The sequence below is a fragment of the Cnephaeus nilssonii genome, assembly GCF_951640355.1.
Source record: "Cnephaeus nilssonii genome assembly, chromosome: 4".
Lineage (NCBI taxonomy): Eukaryota > Metazoa > Chordata > Mammalia > Chiroptera > Vespertilionidae > Cnephaeus > Cnephaeus nilssonii.
In genome coordinates, this window is record NC_137075.1 from 39,492,332 (window position 1) to 39,513,895 (window position 21,564).

Genomic DNA, 21,564 nt, shown 5'->3' on the forward strand with positions numbered 1-21,564 from the left:
CCTCTTGTGCTTTATAGAATTCAATGATTATTAAAGGGAGTCGGGAAGTGGGGTTATTTTCACATATAATCAGTAGTTCTGTACTCTTGCTGTCAATACTAAGTCTTGGGAGCCACTGACCAGATTGATGTTAATGACCAGATGCAGGAGTCACTTGACTTGAACTTGGCAAATGGTATCTACTAGCAGGCAGGTACTTAAGAAAAAGGGTTCCAGACATGTAAGAAAGGGAAAGAGCAGTGGTTGTCACTGAGTACTGAGTCTAGCTTTCTGTGGCATCAGAAAGGGACAAGCAGGAAGCACAGAATTTACCAGGAGATCCAAAACAAATGAAGGAAAGCACACAATATGAATTGGCATAAACAAACCAGTTGGCAAAAAACCCTGAACCTGAAGAAAATGTCAAGAAAAAGATAGCATCTTCCTACCAAGAGTTTCAGAGTTAGTGAAGCATAGAGGAGGGACAGTAAGAGATGGGATCCCCAAGAATGGACGTTAAACAGCAGGACAATAGGTTCTAGCTGATGTTCACCAAACATTTCTTCCTTTTAAACAAATTATATAGGCAGATGGGTATGACCTAAGGTTAGAAAGATATGCCTCGTTGCCTTTCTCAGAGCTGAATGAGGACTCTTCCATAAGATGTGTGAGGTAGCCACCAGCTGGGCCTCACGTGTATCAGGGTTTCTTTGAGCTTTGACCTCTTCCTTGACCTTCAGGGCAGATGCACAAGAATAAGTGGACTGGATATGAACATGTTCCAGCCTTGTAAACTTCCTCTAATTTGCCTGACGTACAATGTATTTTTAGCTATTTTGTCTTAGGAAGATGGCTTTTGGGAACCTTTAAAGTACAAAATTTGTTGAACCAAATGTCAGATATTTATTTAGAATCAACAAAACTGATGCACAGGGTAAAGGATAACATAGTTACATCCTCACTTGTTTGAAAGAGCAGTTATGCCGCCTGCACTCTGGTGATTGTGGGCCACTGGCTGGTTCGGCTAATTAGTGCTCTGCAGCCCCGGGTCATGCTCTGCTTGTGTTGGGCCATGCATTCTCTCCAGCTCGCAGGCCTCTCTAACAAGGCTGTAAAGGAAGTTTATGTGGCACTTCATAGGCTACATAGGACAATTGAAAAGCAAAATTATCCTCTCATAATAAAATGATGCTGTCCCCATCCCCCAAATGTCCACAAGCAGCACAGTGTACAAGGACAGATCTTTTGCATTGGACTGGACAAAAAGTCAAGGATGGGTCATTTTGGAAAAAGGCAATTTTTTTTTGTCTTTAAGTTGTATTAGGAAGAGATTTTCCTGCTGGGTGAGAATGTGGTAAGCTTAATAATTGTGGAGAAAGTGAGACAGGATCTAGTTCTGGTCAGAGCACCTGTTTATGGCATAGAGCTGTGGTTTTCAAGGGTGTGCTTAAGAATTACCTGGAGCCCTGGCCCGTGTGGCTCAGTTGGTTGGAGTGTCACCCTGTGCACCATAAGATGGCAGGTGTGATTCCTGGTCAGGAATCAGGTTGCAAGTTTGATCCCCATTCCTGGTGCCTACAGGAGGTAGACTGAATCTCTCTCTCTCTCTCTCTCTCTCTCTCTCTCTCTCTCTCTCTCCTCTCTCTCTCTCTTTCTCCCCTCCCTCCTCCCGCTCCCTCCCTTCTCTCCCTTCTCTCTCAAATCAATAGAAACTATCGTTGAGTGAGGATTTGGGGAAAAAAAAGAGTTACCCAGAGAGCTTATAAAAATGAGGGACCCTCAGCTCCACCTTCAGAGTTTCTGATTCAGTTGATCTGGACTTTGACTCAAGTATCTGCGATTTTGATGAAGCACTTCAGGGGCTGTTTTAAGGCAGATCCTCTGTGAATCACATTGTAAGAAACACTAACCTAGAGTCTTAGTGGAGTTGGCCCTGATCTCTACCCATGAGCAGTGCAGTGCACAATACTCACAGTGACTTGAGGAAGGTTCCTAAAAGTCTCACCAGGACTCTCTTAGGAAGGGAGATACTTGTATTCACAGAGATCTTACCCAGTGAGTCAACAGTTATATTCCTATTGAAAATACAAAGTGAGATTTTCAGTGGTGGTAAATCTGGACTAGAGAGAGAAAGATGCATCATCTCCCCCTTACAATAATGAAAACCTCAACAAGTAGAATAAAAAGGCCAAGTGGACTATCAGTGTTTTTGTTTTTTGTGTTTTTTTTTTAAATATATTTTATTGATATTTTACAGAGAGGAAGGGAGAGGGAGAGAGAGTTAGAAATATCAATGGGAGAGAAACATCAATCAGCTGCCTCCTGCACACCTCCCACTGGGGATGTGCCCGCAACCAAGGTACATGCCCTTGACCAGAATCGAACCTGGGACCCTTGAGTCTGCAGGCCGAGGCTCCATCCACTGAGCCAAACTGGCTAGGGCAACTATTAGTGTTTTTATTGTGAGAAGAGATATCTAGAAGCAGAGCAGGCTATTTATTTCAATTTTCCTATAGCCTTTACATATCAGCTTTCTCCATGTTACTTTTCAGAGACTATGACCTTTTAAGAAGTGAAAAGGCACCAAAACGCTATCTATATTGAAGCAGTTTATCAAAATGTCACCCCACAGTTGATGCCAATTGCTAACAAGGCATTGTGTTTCCGTATTTAATTGGCCAGCTTACCTAATTATGGCTGTCTTTGATATCTATTGATGGGCTCTTTCAGAGGACAAAGGAAGCACCATTTGAGGCAATTTCATATAAATATATTAAAAAGGAGATACAGTAAGGGAACACCCCAATAAGAATTATTAGATAATAAAATGTACCTACTTGCATTGGTCCCTAATTTATAGAAGCACCTTCATAACGTATCCTATGTGATTCTGGATAATTGCCAATTACCCTTGCTGCTGTACCTTCCAAAAGTTATCTTGGCATGCAGCTCAGCAGAAAAATAGGAAGTACCCTGGAAATTACTCACAAAATGTGAATACCACATGTCAGAGTCAGTGAGCTTTGGATGAACTATAAAGAGTTTTCATTATTTAGGCCTATGAAAGCAAAGGAAACAGAAATATATCCAATAATGTAAGGCAACGGAACCAGGAAATTTATAAGCCGTCTTAATCTGTGGATTTACTTTAAAATATTGGGCCACGTTCAAACTGAGACGTGAAAAACCTTATCCCTGGCTATGGTCATGATCACTCAGAGGTCAGGAAGAGTAGGATGTCAAACTTCCCAAGGTTTTTAGACAAAGGACTTTTAATGAGTCCTTTCCCTTCAGCTTTCCTTTTTCTTCTCTCATGTGGACATGAAAGACAAAACCTTAACACATTCCACAGTCTCCGGGGAGGCTGCCCAGTGCCACTTACCTTAAATACGATATTAATCATATTTATTACCCCTAGGCTGAGGCTTCAGATAATTAAGTAGGCCTAGGTTAATCCATGCTCTGTAAGAATGCTAATAAAAAGTCCCAACTCACAGAGAATTGCACATAATGATACCCAAACTCACTGCCCCAGATGCTATCACCAAAGTATTCAGCTTTGGGAGATACAGAGGTTATCAGAGGGTAGAAAATGATCTTCACTTTTCTCTACAGTGTTCATTAGGTTTGGAAAACTTCCTGGGGAGAAAGTTTGGGCATGCCTAGCCTAGATGGACCCAGGGATTCTCCAGAGTTTACACCCAGGGCTTGTTTGTACCCGACCGGAACAGTAACCACAGGGAAAGTGAATGTTGCAGCCTTTAGGACATATACAAAGGTCTACAAACCTCTTGATGAAGGACCTTCTGAGTAACAGATTATCCTGGTTAATAAAAGAGGAGACTTTGGTGTATACTGCAAACCATAATTTTGCCTTAGAAGTCTCATATTTCAAATCCTCTTTGGATTGCAAATACTAGTAGCTTGAGCTTTTGTGGAATAAATGCTAGATGAATATGCTGAGTTCTTCTTGCTTGCTTGCTTGCTAATGCAGACTATACCACTGGTTAGGTCTTTAATTTGTAAAGTTAGATCAGTCAGAAGCCCAGCTGGGATGAGGGAGTTTAATGCTGAGTTTATAAACACATGACCGAAATCAGAAGACAAGCTTGCCAAAGTCACTTGTTCTGCTATAAAACTACCACAGAGCTATCCATGGACTGAAGTCTCAGGCTCTTACGGATAAACAGTTTCATCAGATTAAAACCTTAATCACCCAGTAACACTTTTGCCTGAAAATCACTATGAGAAAAATACTCAAGAAACACTTTAAAACCAGTTGCTAAAAATCTGATTAGAATTATAAGGTGCTCTGAAATACCCTGAATATTAACACTTTGTATAAACCTACTTAAAATGAAAACAAAACAAAGAGACGCATGCACTGCTCAATTCCAGAGGCTAAGATGTCTATGAATAACCATATCAATAGTGTCCTACTGCGCTGAGAACCTCAGTGACAATTTATTTCACTTCTGAAACAGTTGTAGTGATGAACCCCAAAAGAAAATTAGACAAGGCAAACAAAGCCAATTAAAATTGTTTGGGGTGCTGCCTGGCCATGATGGCTCAGTGATTGAGCATCGATCTATGAACCAGAAGGTCATGGTTTCCGGTGAGGGCACACGCCTGGGTTGTGGGATTGATCCTCATTAGGGGACATGCAAGAGGCAGCCTATGGATGATTCTCTCTCATTATTGATATATTTATCTCTCTCTCCCTCTTCTTTCCTCTCTGAAATTATATATATATAATTATATATATATATATATATATATATATATATATATATATATATATATATATATAAATCGTTCAGGGTTCTAATTAACTGTGTTATAACAAAATCGGCAACTGCCTGGCATATCCTGAGAATGGGTAGAAGCATGAAGCTCAGGCCTGAATCCACTGTACCACATAGCACATCTCTTCTCTCATCTGGAAGTCAAGACAGACTCTCAGAATTCTGTTACTCTTGTAAAAAACTGCCTGAAAATGCCAACTGCTACTTTGGATGTGAGTATTTAACTTGAATCTGTAATTCTTTTCTATTTGCCCCCATGAGCATAATTGCATTTAGGTTGCATTGTAAGAAAGAGAAATACAGTAGTTCCCCCTTATCTGCAGTGTTGCTTTCCATTGTTCCAGTTACCTATGATAAACTGTGGTCTGAAAATATTAATGAAAATTTCAGAAATAAACAATTCATAAGTTTTAACTGCATGCCATTCTGAGTAGCATGATGAAAACTTGTGCTGTCTAGTTCCGTACTGCCCTGGATGTGAACCATCTCTTTGTCCACACTGTAAATACTACCTGTTTGTTAGTCTTATCAGATGAACTACCAAGATATCACAGTGCTTGTGTTTAAGTAACTCTTATTTTATTTAATAACTAGAGGCCTGGTGCATGAAAATTCGTGCACTTGCGGGGGGGGGGGGTGTCCCTCAGCCCAACCTGTGCCCTCTGACAGCCTGGGAGCCCTCGGGGGATGTCCAACTGATGGCTTAGGCCCACTCCCTAAGCCATCAGTCGGACATCCTTAGTGCTGCTGAGGAGGCAGGAGAGGCTCCTGCCACTGCCACTGCGTTTGCAGCTGTCAGCCTGGCTTGTGGCTTAGCAGAGCTCCCACTGTGGGAGTGCACTGACCACCAGGGGACAGCTCCTGCATTGAGCGTCTGCCCCCTGGTGGTCAGTGCTTGTCATAGCGACCGGTCATTCCTGGTCATTCAGCCATTAGTGTCAATTTGCATATTACCCTTTTGTTATATAGGATGTCTCCAAAGCACAAGAACAGTGATGCTGGCAATTCGCATATGCTGAAGAGAAGCCATAAAGTATATGTATGTATGTATAGGGAAAAATATAGTAAATATAATTTTTAGCACTATCTACAGTTTCAGGCCTCCATTGGGGGATCTTAGGACATATCCCCCTCAGATAAGGGGTGAGGGGAGATTACTGTATTATTTATTCATTCATTCATTCATGTATAAAGTAATTTATAAAACTTGAAGTTGTACAGATTAAAACTTAAAGAGTTTTATAAATTCTTTTAAAATGAGATAATCATTTTCATAATTTTGACTCTAAAAATAGTGAATTTATTCAACCTAGTTTTTGAATATGGGCTGGTTTCAAAATGACAGTTCTAACTAAAATAAGTAGTAAGATTCTGTGTGGTGGTGTGTTTTTTCTGAGAATGTTGAAAAGAGCTGGTGGCTCACATAATCACTTTCAAATATTTAAATTAACCATGAGAGGAGTTTCAGACAAAAATATTCAATAAGAAGGAAAATATGATAAGATAAAAAAAACAATGATAGTTAACCTTGCTTACCCACTAGAATTCCCACCTTCTGCAGATTTTGGGGGTATGAATACAATGGATACAATGTGATAGATATGGCATAGTGTTACAAACTGAATTGTGTCCCTGCAAAATTCTGACATAGATGTCCAATCCCCAAAGTGACTGTATTTAATATACAACATGATGATTTGAATATATTGAGAAATGATCACAAAAGTAAGTCTAATTAACATCTGTCACCATATGTAGTTACATTTATTTTATTGTGATGAGAACATTTAAGGTCTTTTAAATATACATTAAATATTATTAATTATAGTCACCATGCTGTACAAACATTGCCATGACTTATTTATAATTGAAAGTTTTTGTACTTTCTGATCCCCTTCACTTTTGCTCATCTTCCGTCTTTTTTTAGATTTCACATCCTATATAATAAAAGCCTAATATGCTAAGTGTCCAGTCGTCTGGTAGTCTGTTCAACCAATCAAAGCGTAATATGCTAATGATATGCTAAGACTGCTCAACCACTCGCTATGACGTGCACTGACTACCGGAGGCAGACAGTTGAACAGTCAACCAGTTGCTATGATGTGCACTGACCACCAGGGGGCAGACGCTCTGACCAGTAGGTTAGCTTGCTGCTGGGGTCTGGCCGATTAGGACTGAGCAAGACAGGCTGGACACACTCTGAAGCCCTTCTGCAGTCCCTCCCCAGGTTGCCTTCACCCTCTCGCAATCCGGGATCCCTTGGAGGATGTTGGAGAGCCGGTTTTGGCCCAATCCCGCTCAATGCAGGAGCTGCCCCCTGGTGGACAGTGCACTCCCACAGGGGGAGCACAGCTCAGCCAGAAGTCGGACTCAGAGCCTTCCCTGCCTCTTCGGCAGCACTAAGAATGTCCGACTGCCAGCTTAGGCCCACTCCCCTAAGCTGTCAGTAGGACATCCCCTGAGGGCTCCTGAACTGCGAGAGGGCACAGGCCGGGCTGAGGGATCTCTTCCCGCCCCCCCCTGCACCTCCCCCGCGAGGGCATGAATTTTGTGCACTGGGACTCTAGTATAAGTGATAATATGCAGTATTGGTTTTTCTCTAACTTACTTCACTTAGCCTGCAAGGTCCCTTCATGTTATTGTAAATGGCAAGATTTCCTTCTTTTTAATGTCTGAAAAATATGCCATTATAATATTCCACAATTTCTTTACCCATTCATTCATTGATCAACACTGAAGTTATTTTCATATCTTGGCTAATGTAAACAGTGGTACAACAAACAGAAGAGAGTACATATTTCTTTTCAAGTTAGCATTTTCATTTTCTTCAGAGAAATACCCAGAACTAGAATTGCTAGATCTATTTCAACTTTTTAAGGAAAGTTTCATACTGTTTTCTATAGTGGCTGCACCAATTTACATTCACACCTATAGTGTGTACTTGCCTACTAATAGTGGCCTTTTCTCTACATCCTCCCCAACACTTATTTCTTGTTTTTGGTAATAGCCATTCTAACAGGTATAAGGAGTTTTTGATTTACATTTCCCTGATGATTAGTGAAGTTGAACATCTTTTCATGTACATGTTGGCCCCCCTCTGTATGTCTTCTTTAGAAAAATGTCTATTCAGATTCTCTGCCCATTTTTTTTATTGGACTGTTTTTCTGAGATTGAGTTATATGAGTTATTTATATTAGATATTAGCCTCTTATCAGATCTAACTTGCAAATATTTGTCCCATTAGGTAGATTGTCTTTAAATTTTTTATAATTTATTTGCTTTACAGGGAAGAAAACCTGTTTATTTTTGCCTTTGTTCCTTTGCTTTGGGTGTCAAATCCAAAAAAAATCATCACCAAGACCGATGTGGAAGAGTTTACCTCCTATGTTTCTTCTAGGAGTTTTATGGTCTTATGTTCAAATCTTTAATCCATTTTGAGTTCATCTTTATATATGGTATAAGACAGTCATCATCTCATTCTTTTGCATGGCCAATATTTCCAACAACATTTATTGAAAAGACTGTCCTTAGGGGACATATGTAATACTTTCAACAATAAAGAATTATTAAAAATAAAAAAGAGACTGCCCTTTCCCCACTGTATATTCTTGACTCATTTGTCATAAATTAATTGATCACATATGTATGGGTTTATTTCCAGGCTCTCTAGTCTATTCATTTATGTTTTTGTTTTTATGTCATTTTCATCCTGTTTTGATTACTCTAGGTTTGTAATATAGTTTGAAATCAGGTAGCATGATGCCTATAGTTTTGTTCTTTCTCAAGATTACTTTGGCTATTTGGGCTCTTTTGTTGTTCTATACAAATGTTATGATTGTTCTATTTCTGTGAAAAATGCCACTGAAATTATAATAGGGATTGCATTAAACCTGTACATTGCTTTTGATAATATAGACAGTTTAACAATATTAATCCCCATGAGCACAGATATCTTCCTATTTATTTGTGTATTCTCTAATTTCTTTCATCAATGTCTTGTAGCTTTCAGTGTATAGGTATTTCTTTCACTTTCTTGATTAAATTTATTCCCAGGTATTTTATTGTTTTTGATAAAATTGAAAATGGGATTATTTTCTTAATTTTTCTTTCTGAAAGCTTGTTATTAGAGTATAGAAATGCAATAGCTGTCTGTGTATTATTTGTATCTTACAAATTCACTGAATTTGTTGATTAGCTCCAACAGATTTGGGTTGAGTCTTTAGGATTTTCCATACATAATATCATGTCATCTACAAATAGCAACAATTTTACTTCCTCTTTCCTGATTTGAATGATTCTATTTCTTTTCTAATTGCCCTGGCTAGGACATCCAATACTATATGGAATAACAGTGGCATATTGTGCATCCTAGTTTGTTCCTAAACTTATGTTAAAAGCTTTCAGCTTTTCACATTTGAGTATGATGTTAGCTATGGGTTTGTCATATATGACCTTTATTATGTTGAGGGTATGTTTCTTCTTTACCCACTTTATTAGGAGGTTGTCTTTTTTTTATAATAAATGGTTGAATTTTTTCATATGCTTTTCGTGCATCCATTGAGATGATCATATGATTTTTATCCTTTAATTTATTGTAGTGCATCACAGTGATTGATTTGTCGATGTTGAACCATCCTTGTACCCCTGAAATAAATCTCACTTGATTATGGTGTATAATCCTATCCACATATTATTGAATTTGGTTTGCTAATATTTTATAGACAAATGTTGCATCTATATTCATCAGAGAAGTGGACCTGTACTTTTCTTTGTGGTATCCTTGTCTGGTTTAGATATCAGGGTAATGCTGGCCTCCTATAATGAGTTTGGAAGTGTTCCCTCCTCCTTTATTTTTTAGAAAAATTTGAGAAAGATTGGTATTAATTCTTCTATAAATATCTGGTATTTATAATTCACCAGTGAAGTAGTCTGATGCTGGACTTTTCTTTATTGGGAGGTATTTGATTACTATTAATTGGTTTGTTCACATTTTGTACTTCTTCATGACTCAGTCCTGGTAAGTTATACATTTCTAGGAATTTTTCATTTTTTCTAGATTATGCAATTGTGAGCATGTACTTTTTCATAGTATCTTATAATTATTTCTAATTCTGTAATGTCAGTAGTACATCTCCTAATTTCTGATTTTATTTAAGTTTTCTCTCTTTTTGATTGCTGAATCTATATAAAGCTTTGTCACTTTGTTTATTTTTTCAAAAAGCCAGTTTTTAGTTTCATTGATATTTTCTATTGTCATTTTAGTCTATTTCATTCATCACCACTCTGATCTTTGTTATTCCCTTCTTGTACTAACTCTGAACTTCATTTGCTCTTCTGTTTTAGTTCTTTGAGGTGTTAGGTTGTTTGTGTAAGATATTTCTTGTTTCTTATTTAGGCACTTATTATTATGAACATTCCTGTTAAAACCACATCAACTGCATCTCCTAAGTTTGGTATATTGTATTTTCATTTTCATGTTTTTTAAAATATTTTTATCTCTCTTTTAAGTTCTTTGACCCATTGGTTGTTTGTTGGCATGATTTGATTTCTACATATTTGTAAATTTTCCAGTTTTCTTCTTTTAATTGATTCCTTAATTTATACCAGTGTGGTTGGAAACTTTGTTTATGATTTCAACCTTCATAAATTAATCATGACTTGTTTGGGGCTTAACATATAATCTGTCTAAGAGAATGTTCCATGTGTATTTGAGAATATATATTCTGCCTAGTCTGATGCATTGGTTAAAGCTAATGTTTTCCGTTTATTTTTTGTCCAGGTGATCTATCCTGTGATGAAAGTGGGGTATGAAAAGCCCCTACTATTATGGTATCACTATCTATTTCTCTATTTAGGCTTGGTAATATTTGCTTATATATTAGTTCATCTTATGTTAGCTGCATAAATATTTACCAATGTTATATATTTTTGTTGGATTGACCCCTTTTATAATTATGCAATGACCTCCTTTTCTCTCTTCACAGTCTTTATATACAGTCTATATATCTTGATATTAGCATAGATGCCCCAGCTCTGTTTTTGTTCCCATTTGCATGGAATATCTTTTTGTATCCCTTCACTTTCAGTCTGTTTGTGTCCTTACATGAAGTCAGTCTCTCATAGGTGGCATATAGATGGGTCCTGATGGTTTTTATTTTTCAGCCATTCTGTGTCTTTTTAATGGAAGAATTTAGTACATTTATATTTAAAGTAATTGATAGATATTTACTCTTGCCATTTTATTCATTGGTTTCTGGCTGTTTAGTAGTTCCTCTGTTCCTTTCTTCTTTTGATCTCTTTCTTTGTAGTCTAATGACTTTCTTTAGTGTTATCCTCAGATTTGTTTCTTTCTCTTTTGTGTATCCACTATAGATTTTCTTTATGGTTACCATGAACTTGCAAGTCTTTAGCAAAATCCCCTGGTAAAGAAAAAAAAAAAAAAGAAGGAAAAATTACATCACAAAATACACTACCAAGTTTCCTAAGAATCTCTTTTACTTACTATGTCCCAGAGTTCATTACCACGTGGCAAGTATCTTGTGTAAAAAATGCTTGACATAGGAGGCTTGATACTGCTATTGTATCAAGACCTGCTTGCAAGGTTAGCTGATATTTGCAACCTTGGTTCCTACCACTATTACTGATAAGAATGGCTCACTATGCTGGAAGTGTTTGTAGCAGCAATGTGAGTTATATTGAACATCAACTTTTTTTTTTTTTGGCTAGTCTAGAATTTTGTTATGTACCAGTTGGAAGTTTCCTATGTGCCTAGCCCCCAGTAAAAATTCCAGGCACTGAGTTCCTAATGAGCTTGTCACTATTAATGTATTGCCACAATTTGTCAGTGGAAGAATGAGTGCACCCTGTTTGATTCCATTCATGCAAGACCCTTTACAGCTTATTCCTGGTTTCCTCTGAAGTTTGCCCATGTGCCTTTACTTTTCTGATTTGCTTTGTGTATTTTCAGTGTAAAAATTATCACCACTAGTAAAACTACATGCTGAGTATTCCTAGAGAATCATCAAACCTGGGAGAGGTCTCGAGGACCCCTCTCACATTCTCCAATTTCTCTGTTCTCATTTTCCTGTGGAACCTCCAACTATGCTCTTCAAATCTCCACTCCTTTTAAAATGCAAATCAATTGACCTTGTAGCATCAGCAAAAATGGGTGTATTATGGAGCTCCAAATTCTCCTTTCACAAAAGCAATGATAGGGTCTCTGAAATCTAATAAAAAACTTACCACAGCCAGAGTAATACTCAATAAAAAATAGCTTAAATTTCAGTAAGAAAGCTCTGTGCTATTTAATTGACTTGTGACCATTATTGACTTTTATCATAGAATGGATAAAAAACTTGGTCAAACTATAGGGTGTCTATAACAGACTCACATTAGATCTAAAAACACAAATAGGTTGAAGATTAAAGGATGGACAATCACAATAGCCAAAATGCAATCTACTTGTTCCATTGTCCCACAGTTTAGTCATTGTTTTTCAGGCAAGGCTGTCATTTAGGTGGAAACTAATCTTTCTCCATCAACTGATTAATGGATAAACATAATATCATGTATCCATACAATGGAATATTATTCAGCCATAAAAGGGAATGAAGTACTGATACATGTTACAATATGAACAAAACTTGAAAACATTATACTAAGTGAAAAAAGCCACAGAAAAGGCCATATTTTATCTGATTTCATTGGAATGAAATAGACAGAATTAGGCATATCAACAGAGACAAAAAGCAGATCACTGGTTGCCAGGGCCTGGGACTGAGGGAGAAATGGGGTCTGACTGCTTAATGGGTATGGGTTTCATTTTGTGGTGAATAAAAAGTTCTGAAACTAGACAATTCTATTGGTGCCTTGTGTAAAACATTGTAATTTATACTAAAAGCCACTGAGTTATACATTTCAAAATGGTTAACATAGTGAATTTTATGTGATATAAATTTTACCCCAACTTAAATAATATAAATTAACTTAGCCTCATTTAGCCTCTTCAATTCTCCTCTTGTTCTCATCATGATTCAACCATCACCATAAAGTTTTGCAAAGTAATAATAAATAATGGCTAATATTTGGGGCACTTATTCTGAGAAATGCATTGTCTTGATTTAATCCAATTCCAATAACCCTAAATAGGTAATATCATTCACATTTTATGGAAAATAGCATTGAGGCAAGATCAGACAGTAAGTATGTAGTAGAAGTAGAATGCAAACTAAGGAAAAACTGCATTTTTAAACATTTTTATAATACTGTCCTCCTGGGCAAGAGGAATAGTGAAACTGTGCATGTGCATATTTTAATATTTTTTCACATGGTGACAGTACAAGCCTTAAGGTTTGGGTCAGAGATTAATTTTAGGAATAGATACAGTGATTTGCTAAGTTCACTCCTATTTGTCACCAAAACATCTTTGGAGCATGTTTGTGTACAAAAAGTTTGTCACATTTTAAAGAGAGCCCCTTCCTTTGGTATAGATCATTGGTGTGAGTGACCTTTGAACAATGGCTTTGAGGGTCTCAGTGGTCTTAGTTTAGGGGATTGTGTAGGAAAGGCTGCAGCCAACTACTATCAAGGATCTTATTGTTTTACCTCTGAAGTCCACGGAGTCAGCTGCAGGACTTCCAAATTTGTATTAAGCACACAGCAACCTCCACCACATGCAAAACAGACATGTACATCAGAATGGGGTGGGTGTGCAGAGGAGAGGGAGAGGAAGGGAGAGAAAGAGAAAGAGTTGGGACATGTGGTAGGCAGAGAGAAGTTGGGCTTCTGTATTTAAAAGAAATAACTCAGACATACGTTCTGTATAAAGAAATTATTCCGTGTACAAAGAAAATAGAAACAGACTCATACTAGTAGATGCAGAGAACAGACTGACGGTTGCCATAGAGGAGGGGGCATGAGGGACTAGGTAAACAAGGTGAAGGGATTGAGAAGTACAAATTGGTAGTTAAACAAAACAGTCACAGGAATGTAAATACAGCATAGGAATATAGTCAGTAATATTGTAATAACCATGTTCAGTGCCAGCTGGGCACTGGAACTATTGGTGGGATAACTTTGTAAGGTAAGGTATATGATTCTCTAACACCTGAAATTAATACAAAATAATATTGAATACAAACTGTAATTGAAAACAAAATTTATAAAATGATTCTGTTTGTTAAACATAAATGTCCACTTATGAAAAACCAAGAAGAATATCAGGGCACAATGGAAAGCAAGTAGAATATGGAGGCTGGTGAGGCTGGGATAGAGACCAGGCTCAGATATTTATGTGCACATGACTTTGAGTAGCTTATTTGACTTCTAAGTTTTGAGATTTATAAACACAGAAGACCGCCCACCTCTTAGGAGTGTGAAGATGAAAAATAATAGACACACATACAAGCACCTGCCTGGCATAAAGAAGATATTGCCCTTGGGCTGTACATTGCAAAAATCAAACTTGAGAGTAGGAGGTATCACTAACCTATGCCCAAGTTAGACCCTTTCCCAGAGCTCTAGGGCCTGAGTATGATGCCCTATAACAAATATTTATTGCCGTGAGAGAAACAATATTATAGTTTGAGGGACACCTTATAGACGTACACAAAATTTACTGGTATTAAGAGAAACACAAGATGTGTGTAAAAAATTTCAGATACCCAACAAGTTCTTTCAGAGGAGGAAGACATTATATTCAGGTGGAGACTCAGGAAAGGCTTCACGGAAGAAGTGGAGAACATAGGTGGGCCCAGGTAATGAGGATTGCAGCTGAGACAGCTAGTTGACCAAATAGTAAGAGGTTGAAAAGAAAGAGATATAAGTAGTTGAGCGTGGATAAGCTCAAAATTTGTAAATGGAAGATAAAGAGGCAGAGGAAAAAATCAAGCCTCTGGAGAGTCTTGCCTGCTAGACAAGTGCTCAGTCTTTATCCAAAAAGCAGGGCTGAGAGTTTGAGCTTCAGGATGCAGGAAGTTGAGAGAAATGATGGTACAATGGACAAAGGCCCATGTACAAGGAACACACTTTCATAAACTCAGCATTCTGCCCATCGGGCCCTACTTAATTAGATGCCATGAATCATATTTCTTCAGGTCATAGAAAATTTTTAAACCTGTAATAGTTGACTAAATGAATACTCGGGTTCGAATTCAACACATAAAGTGGGTGCTGACTTAGACAGCACCAAACTGTCTGGACATGGAAATGGTCTCCTCCCTTTCTGAGATATTTTTTTTCTATCAAGCAAATTTTCATACTTGATCTTTCCTTATTTTAATTCATGAGCCACAATGGGCACCTAATCTGAAATTCTAGCAATATCTCTATCACTCTTAATGATACAGCAGAAGTAAAGCATTAACAGTAAATATCTATAGTTAACCTCTCCTCACTGTTCTCCACAGGGCAAGAATATTACTCCAGAAGGTGAAGGAAAGTACCTGATGAAGTAGAGTTTAAAATGAAATTTCTCCTGCTTGGTTCTATCTTCTACTTATTTTCTGTTCATGCATCCTTCCTCATTTGTGTTGGCTGTCTTTATCATTAATTCTAGCTTCTGCCATCCTTCCTCTCTCTCATACACAGTTCATAAACCCACTCTCCTGTTTCCATGCCAGAGGGGCGAAAAGAGAGGAGCAAAAATAAGCCAAAAGTTATTTGCTTTTAGTTTATAAGCACTATGTGGTTTTGTTAAAAGCAGACTTATTACTGGATTTCATATTGCTTAGGAGTATATGAATACTAGTGCACGAATTTCATGGAGGTTGGTTCTCTCAGCCCAGCCTGAACCCTCTCCAATCCTGGACCCCTCGGGGGATGTCAGACTGCCGGTTTAGGCCCGATCCCCCTTGCCGGCTCGGGCACCCCCAACTGACCCCCTCTGCCGGCCTGGTCATCCCCAACTGCCACCCCTGCTGGCCTGGTTGCCCCATGCAGCCTACTTGTTCAGTAATTTGGTCATCCCTCACTAACCTTCCTGCTGGCTTGGTCATAGGCAGCCATCTTGTGAGGGCATGAGGGTCAATTTGCATATCACCTCTTTATTTTATAGGATTAATTAGCCTGAAAAAAACATCTGGTGGATAGGAGCACAGTGGAACAAGTACTCAGCTGTGAAGCAAGGTAGATAACCATCCTATCTAATAAAAGAGAAACATGCAAAATTGACCATACCTCCGCTACGCCCACAAGCCATACCCACCAACCACACCCATCAGCCAATCAGGAGCGAGTATGCAAATGAAACCAACCAAGATGATGGTTAATTTGCATATCCAGGCGCAGAGCGAAGACTGAAGACAGCGTAGAAGGAAGCCAAGCGCTACAGAAGGGAGCGAAGCTGCAGAGAAGCAAGCAAGCGGGGCAGGGGAGAAGGGAGGGAAGCAGGCGAGCTGGGGGGGAAGGGAGGGAAGCAGGCAGGCCAGGGGAGAAGGGAGGGAAGCAGGCGGGGCAGCGGAGACTGCCGCAGGAAGCCCTATTGCAGGAATCTTCCTGCAATGGGCCTCTAGTGGGTTAATAACCTGCTATAGCTAACCCACTAAGAAGACAAACAGATACTTAAGTATTGGTCAGACATTTGTGTGCCAGTAAAAATGTTGATATTGGCTCATTTGGATCAGTATTTTTTTCTTTTTCGCTTTCTCTCTAAGTAGCATGTAATAGACCCTCAGTTCTTAACCATCACACATAGGGCACAACTCAGGATGGGCATCCATATGCATAATCCCAACTGCCTATGAGATACTTTCACATGAATATTATCACCTTCAAATCACCTTGTCCTAAACTGAGTAGAGCCTCATCTCCTCAGAAGGTACTGAAATCTCAATTTTCTGGTTATCCAAACTTTAGATTACTTGGTACTATTTTCCCTTTTCAGCAATCTGTGATGAAGGGATCACTCCTTTTCCCAACCACACTTGAGGTTAGAGTCAGTAGATGTCACACTATGATATAGAAATGAGAACCAGGGTTCCCAGTCTCACATGCAAGGAGCTTGGAAGTCAGCACTCTGTCCTAGCAAGCACAAAGCTGAACAGAATGAAAAGTCGATTTCTCTAGGATCTATAAGAGAGGCAAGCCCCCAAGACTGGAGATATCAGCAGGTGAATACTGAGAATAACCATTTACAGAAGCAGTGACTCAGAAGTGGAAACCACTGTGGGAGCCAGCTAGGTAGGAAAATCTGAACTGTAATTGAATTGCTGGAGCCTCAGTGTTGACAACTCTGAGTTAAAAACTCTGGCAGAGGGTGGGAAGGGCACAATTTTGTGTGATTTGCCTCCAGGAGCCTGACCAGGTTCCCACAGTAAATAGTGGAGAAAAATCCTCTCATGCTTCTGGCAGGGGGAGGGGATGGGAACCACCTTTGAAATAAGCCAGAGCACTCTGTTCTTAACAAGGACTGCCCTTAGGAGAAACTTATTAACCAGGGCCTAACCTGGCGGGGGGGGGGGGGGTTAGGGGGAGTATTAGCAGAGCTGAACTGACCTGGGAGAGGTCCTCCATTCTAGCCCACTCTAGCCATCCTTTCCCAACTAAGAGGGGAGAGAAATCCCTGAGACATGCTTGTGAAATTCTCAGTTCAGAGATATAGGCTCATAGCTCACTGAGAGACTGAGGCCTAATCATGGCTAAAGAACGCTTTCCTCAATCCTCAACCTGATCACCACATTAATAACAGGCTATTTACAACAGTTCTTTTTACTCAAGTACATTATACCCACTTATCAAGAAAAAATTATAAGACATATTAAAAAGCAAAAAGAACAACAAGCCTGCCCCCCACAATTTGTGTTTTTTTAAATTTTTTTCTTTATTGATTAAGGTATTATATATGTGTCCTTATCCCCCCTATTGCCCCCCACTCCCCACTCATGCCCTCACCTGCCCCCAAAAATTTAAGAGAAAAAATAAATAAATAAAAATAAAAATAAAAATTTAAGAGAGAGAGCAAACATCAAAACCAGACATTGCAGGGATGTTGGAATTATCAGACTGGGAGTTTAAAACAGTTATAATACTAGAGGCCCGGTGCATGAAATTCATGCACATGGGGGGGGCTGTCCTTCAGCCCAGCCTGCACCCTCTCCAATCTGGGATCCCTCTCACAATCCAGGACTGCTGGCTCCCAACTGCTCACCTGCCTGCCTGCCTGCCTGCCTGCCTGATTGCCCCTAACCACTTCTGCCTGCCAGCCTGATCACCCTCTAACCACTCCCCTGCCAGCCTGATGGATGCCTAACTGCTCCCCTGCTGGCCTGGTCACCCTTAACTGTACTCCCCTGAAGGCCTGGTCACCCCCAACAGCCCTCCCCTGCAGGCCTGGTCCCTCCCAACCACCCTCCCCTGCTGGCCTGATTGCCCACAACTGCCCTACCCTGCCAGCCGTCTTGTGGTGGCCATCTTGTGTGTTGGAGTGACGGTCAATTTGCACATTACCTCTTTATTATATAGGATGCTAAGGGCACTAATCGATGAAGTAGACAGCATGCAAGAACAGATGAGAAATGTAAGCAGAAAGATAGAAAATTTAAGAAAGAACCAAAAAGAAATACCACAGATTAAAAACAAAGCAAAACACACACTAACAGAAATGAAGAATGCCTTTGATGAGTTTATTAATAGTAGATAGGGTTGAGGAAAGAAAACCTAAGCTTGAGGATATCTCAGTATTAACATCCGAAACTGAAAAGCAAAGGGATCAGATTGAAAAAAGCAGAATACCCAAGAACTATGGGGAAAGTAAAAAAAAAAATTGCATAACATACATATACAGCTTTATTCATATTGCCATATATGACATTCTAGAAAAGGCAAAATTATAAAGATAGTAAAAATATCAGTGGTTTCTGGGAGTTGGGGGTTAGAGGAAAGGTGAATTGGTATATCACAGATGGTTTTCAGGGCTTGAATATACTCTATGCTATTATATTGATAAATATGTGGCATTATATATTTGTCCAAACCCATAGAATATACAACACCAAGAATGAACCCTAAGGTAAACTATGAATTTTGAATGGTAATGTTGGTCAATGTAAATACATAAATTGTAATAAATGCACCACTCTGGTGAGATGTTGAAAATGGAGCAGGCTGTGCATATATTTGGGCAGGGAGTATATGGGAAATAGCTGTACCTTCCTCTCCATTTTGCTGTGAACCTAAAACTGCTCTAAAAAAAAAAAAACAAAAAAAAAAACAAAAAAAAACCTTAAAAAAAGTTTGAGAACCAGAAAAGGAATATGATATACATAAAGCTGAACAATATAAATATCTAAATTATTTCTTAGAACACCCCTGCAGTGTCCGGTTCGATATTTGGTCTCTTCCAATTATGTGTATGGGTGGGTAGGTGGGGCGGGGAGGGAAGGAGGTGTTCTTTTGCAGTTCAGTATGCCTTGCAATTTTTTCTTCATAAACTGGATATAATACAGTGAGTAAAATATTGCTGTAAATAGTCCTTTAGTAATGTGGTGGTAAGGTGTGAAGGCAGAGGGAAGAGTTCTTTATTGGCTGTCAACCAAATGAGAAAATATAATGATACTATTCAATATGCAACTAATACAAAGTAATTTATCTTGGAAATGTGATGCTCCATCTGTATAGGACCCAAGAAATGGATGTCACAGTGTAAGAGTTAGATAATGCTTTACCATCACTCTAGCACATAATTTCCAGGAGCTTGTCTATTTCATTTAGTGGTGTGTCCCAGTCCTAGGTACAGTGTCTGATACAGCATGGACACTCATAAATCATTTGACTTGAATGAACAAATTACTGTCTAATAAGAGCATACTTACCAGATTGTTCCGCCATCATATTGATAACAAAAATCTCTTAAAACAGAGACTGCAAATCTGGAGATCTCAAGGAATACGATGAGAGAGAGAGATTGGTGAGGTCTATAGTAAATTGGAGAGAACATAGCTTGTCTTGAGAATGTAACTGCTACCTGACCCAAGGTAAAAGTTGCTTTCAATATAGAAGGCCCAGTGTTAGTAGTTATTTTGAATGTTCAATAAAAGTTGTACTTACGGATTGTTATATACTAGGTGTACCAGTTAATAATGGCGGATTTTGTAATCAAAGAAGACACAATGATTTCAAGAGAAACATCAAAAGTGCTTTATTCAAAGTAATGTCCATCGCTAGCTACACATTTCCCCATCTTTCAGGTAATTTGTGGATACCGTCCCTATAGAACTTTTCTTGTTTTGAGGCAAACCATTCGGAGAAACAATTTTCCACTTCTTCATACGTTTTGAAGTGCTGCTCAGAAAGTGCGTATGCCATCGATCGGAACAAGTGGTAATCTGAAGGAGCAAGGTCTGGTGAATACAGCGGGTGGGTTAATACTTCCCAGGCAAGATCTTTTAACGTGTCTTTAACTGGTTTTGAAGTGTGTGATGGTGCGTCATCATGAAGCAAAATTACTTTGCCGTGTCTTCTGGCACAATTCTGGTCATTTCACGATCAAAGTGTGGTTCAAATTGATTATTTGTTGTTAGTAGTGATCAGTATTAATGGTTTCACCTGGCTTTAGAAGCTCATAATACACCACAACTTCCTGATCCCACCAAACGCAGAGCATTGTCTTCTTTCAGAAGCGATTGGGCCTTGCCTTGCAGTCGATGTTGATGGTTGACCTGGATCAACCCATGATTTTGTGCATTTGGGATTCTCAAAATAAATACACTTTTCATTGCCAGTCACAATTCGATGCAAAAAAGACTTTCTTTCATGCCATTGAAGCAACATTTTACTGATTACTTTTTGGTTTTCCATTTGTCTTTCGTTCAGTTGATGTGGCACCCATTTTCCTTCCTTTAAAATCTTTCCCATTACTTGTAAACAATCAAATTGTTTGCTGAGCAATGTTTAATCTTTCTGCAAGTTGTTTTTGAGTGTGACATGCATCTTCATTCAATAATTGTAATTGTTGGTCTTCAAACTTTTTCGGTTGACCTGGACGTTCTTTGTCTTTCACATTGAAATCATCACTTTCAAATCGTTTAAACCAGCGTTCACAAGTGTCTTGAGATGGAGCATGTTCACCATAAGCTTCGGAAATATTCAGCAGCACTTTCTTCAAAATAATGAATTAAAACTTCCCACAAATGCTCTTTTTTGGGGCATGAAATTTGACATTTTTAAGCATAAAAATATCTATGATATTAACACCTTCAGCAAATTTGACATATGAAGTTTTGAAGCTTGCTCTCAATACAACAAAATACCATACATATCAAATCGCATATATATCAACATATGTGTAACTCCATGTATTGAAAAAAATCTACATTATTAACTGGTACACCTAATAATCTAAATCTTATGTGTTGACAACTAATTTTTTAATTAAATTTATTGGGGTGACTGGTTAATATAATCATGGGTTTCTATGTTACAAGATCTGTATATTGCACCATGTGCCCACCACCTAAAGTCAAATCATCTTCTGTCACTATAAATTAGGCTCCCTTTACCCTCCCACCCCCCACTTCCCTCTGGCAACTACCACACTGCTAGTTGTGTTCATGGGTTTTAATTTTATATCCCACATATGAGTGAAATCATATGGTTCTTAGATTTTTTTGCCTGGCTTATTTCACTTAGCATAATATTCTCAGGATCCATCCATGTTGTCACAAATGGCAGTAGTTCATCTTTTCTTAGGGCTGAGTAGCATTTCATTGTGTATATGTACCACATTTGCTTTCTTTTTTTTAATTTAAATAAATCTTTATTGTTCAGATTATTATAATTGTTTCTC

At 38.6% G+C, this 21,564-nt stretch overlaps 1 protein-coding gene across 5 annotated transcripts in view; it reads right to left on the minus strand.

Moving 5' to 3' along the window:
* Positions 1-6,543: 6,543 nt before the first annotated feature.
* LOC307098381 (uncharacterized protein) overlaps positions 6,544-21,564 on the minus strand; it is a 183,051-nt gene continuing 168,030 nt past the window's right edge. For 4 of the 5 annotated variants that reach the window (XM_079769098.1, XM_079769096.1, XM_079769099.1 and 1 more), the window contains one exon: positions 6,544-11,203. In XM_079769098.1, coding sequence (XP_079625224.1) covers positions 11,024-11,203 — 180 coding nt within the window. In that variant the 3' untranslated portion in view covers positions 6,544-11,023. The remainder of the gene's footprint in view (positions 11,204-21,564) is intronic. The other variant, XR_013813431.1, reaches the window with a different exon arrangement.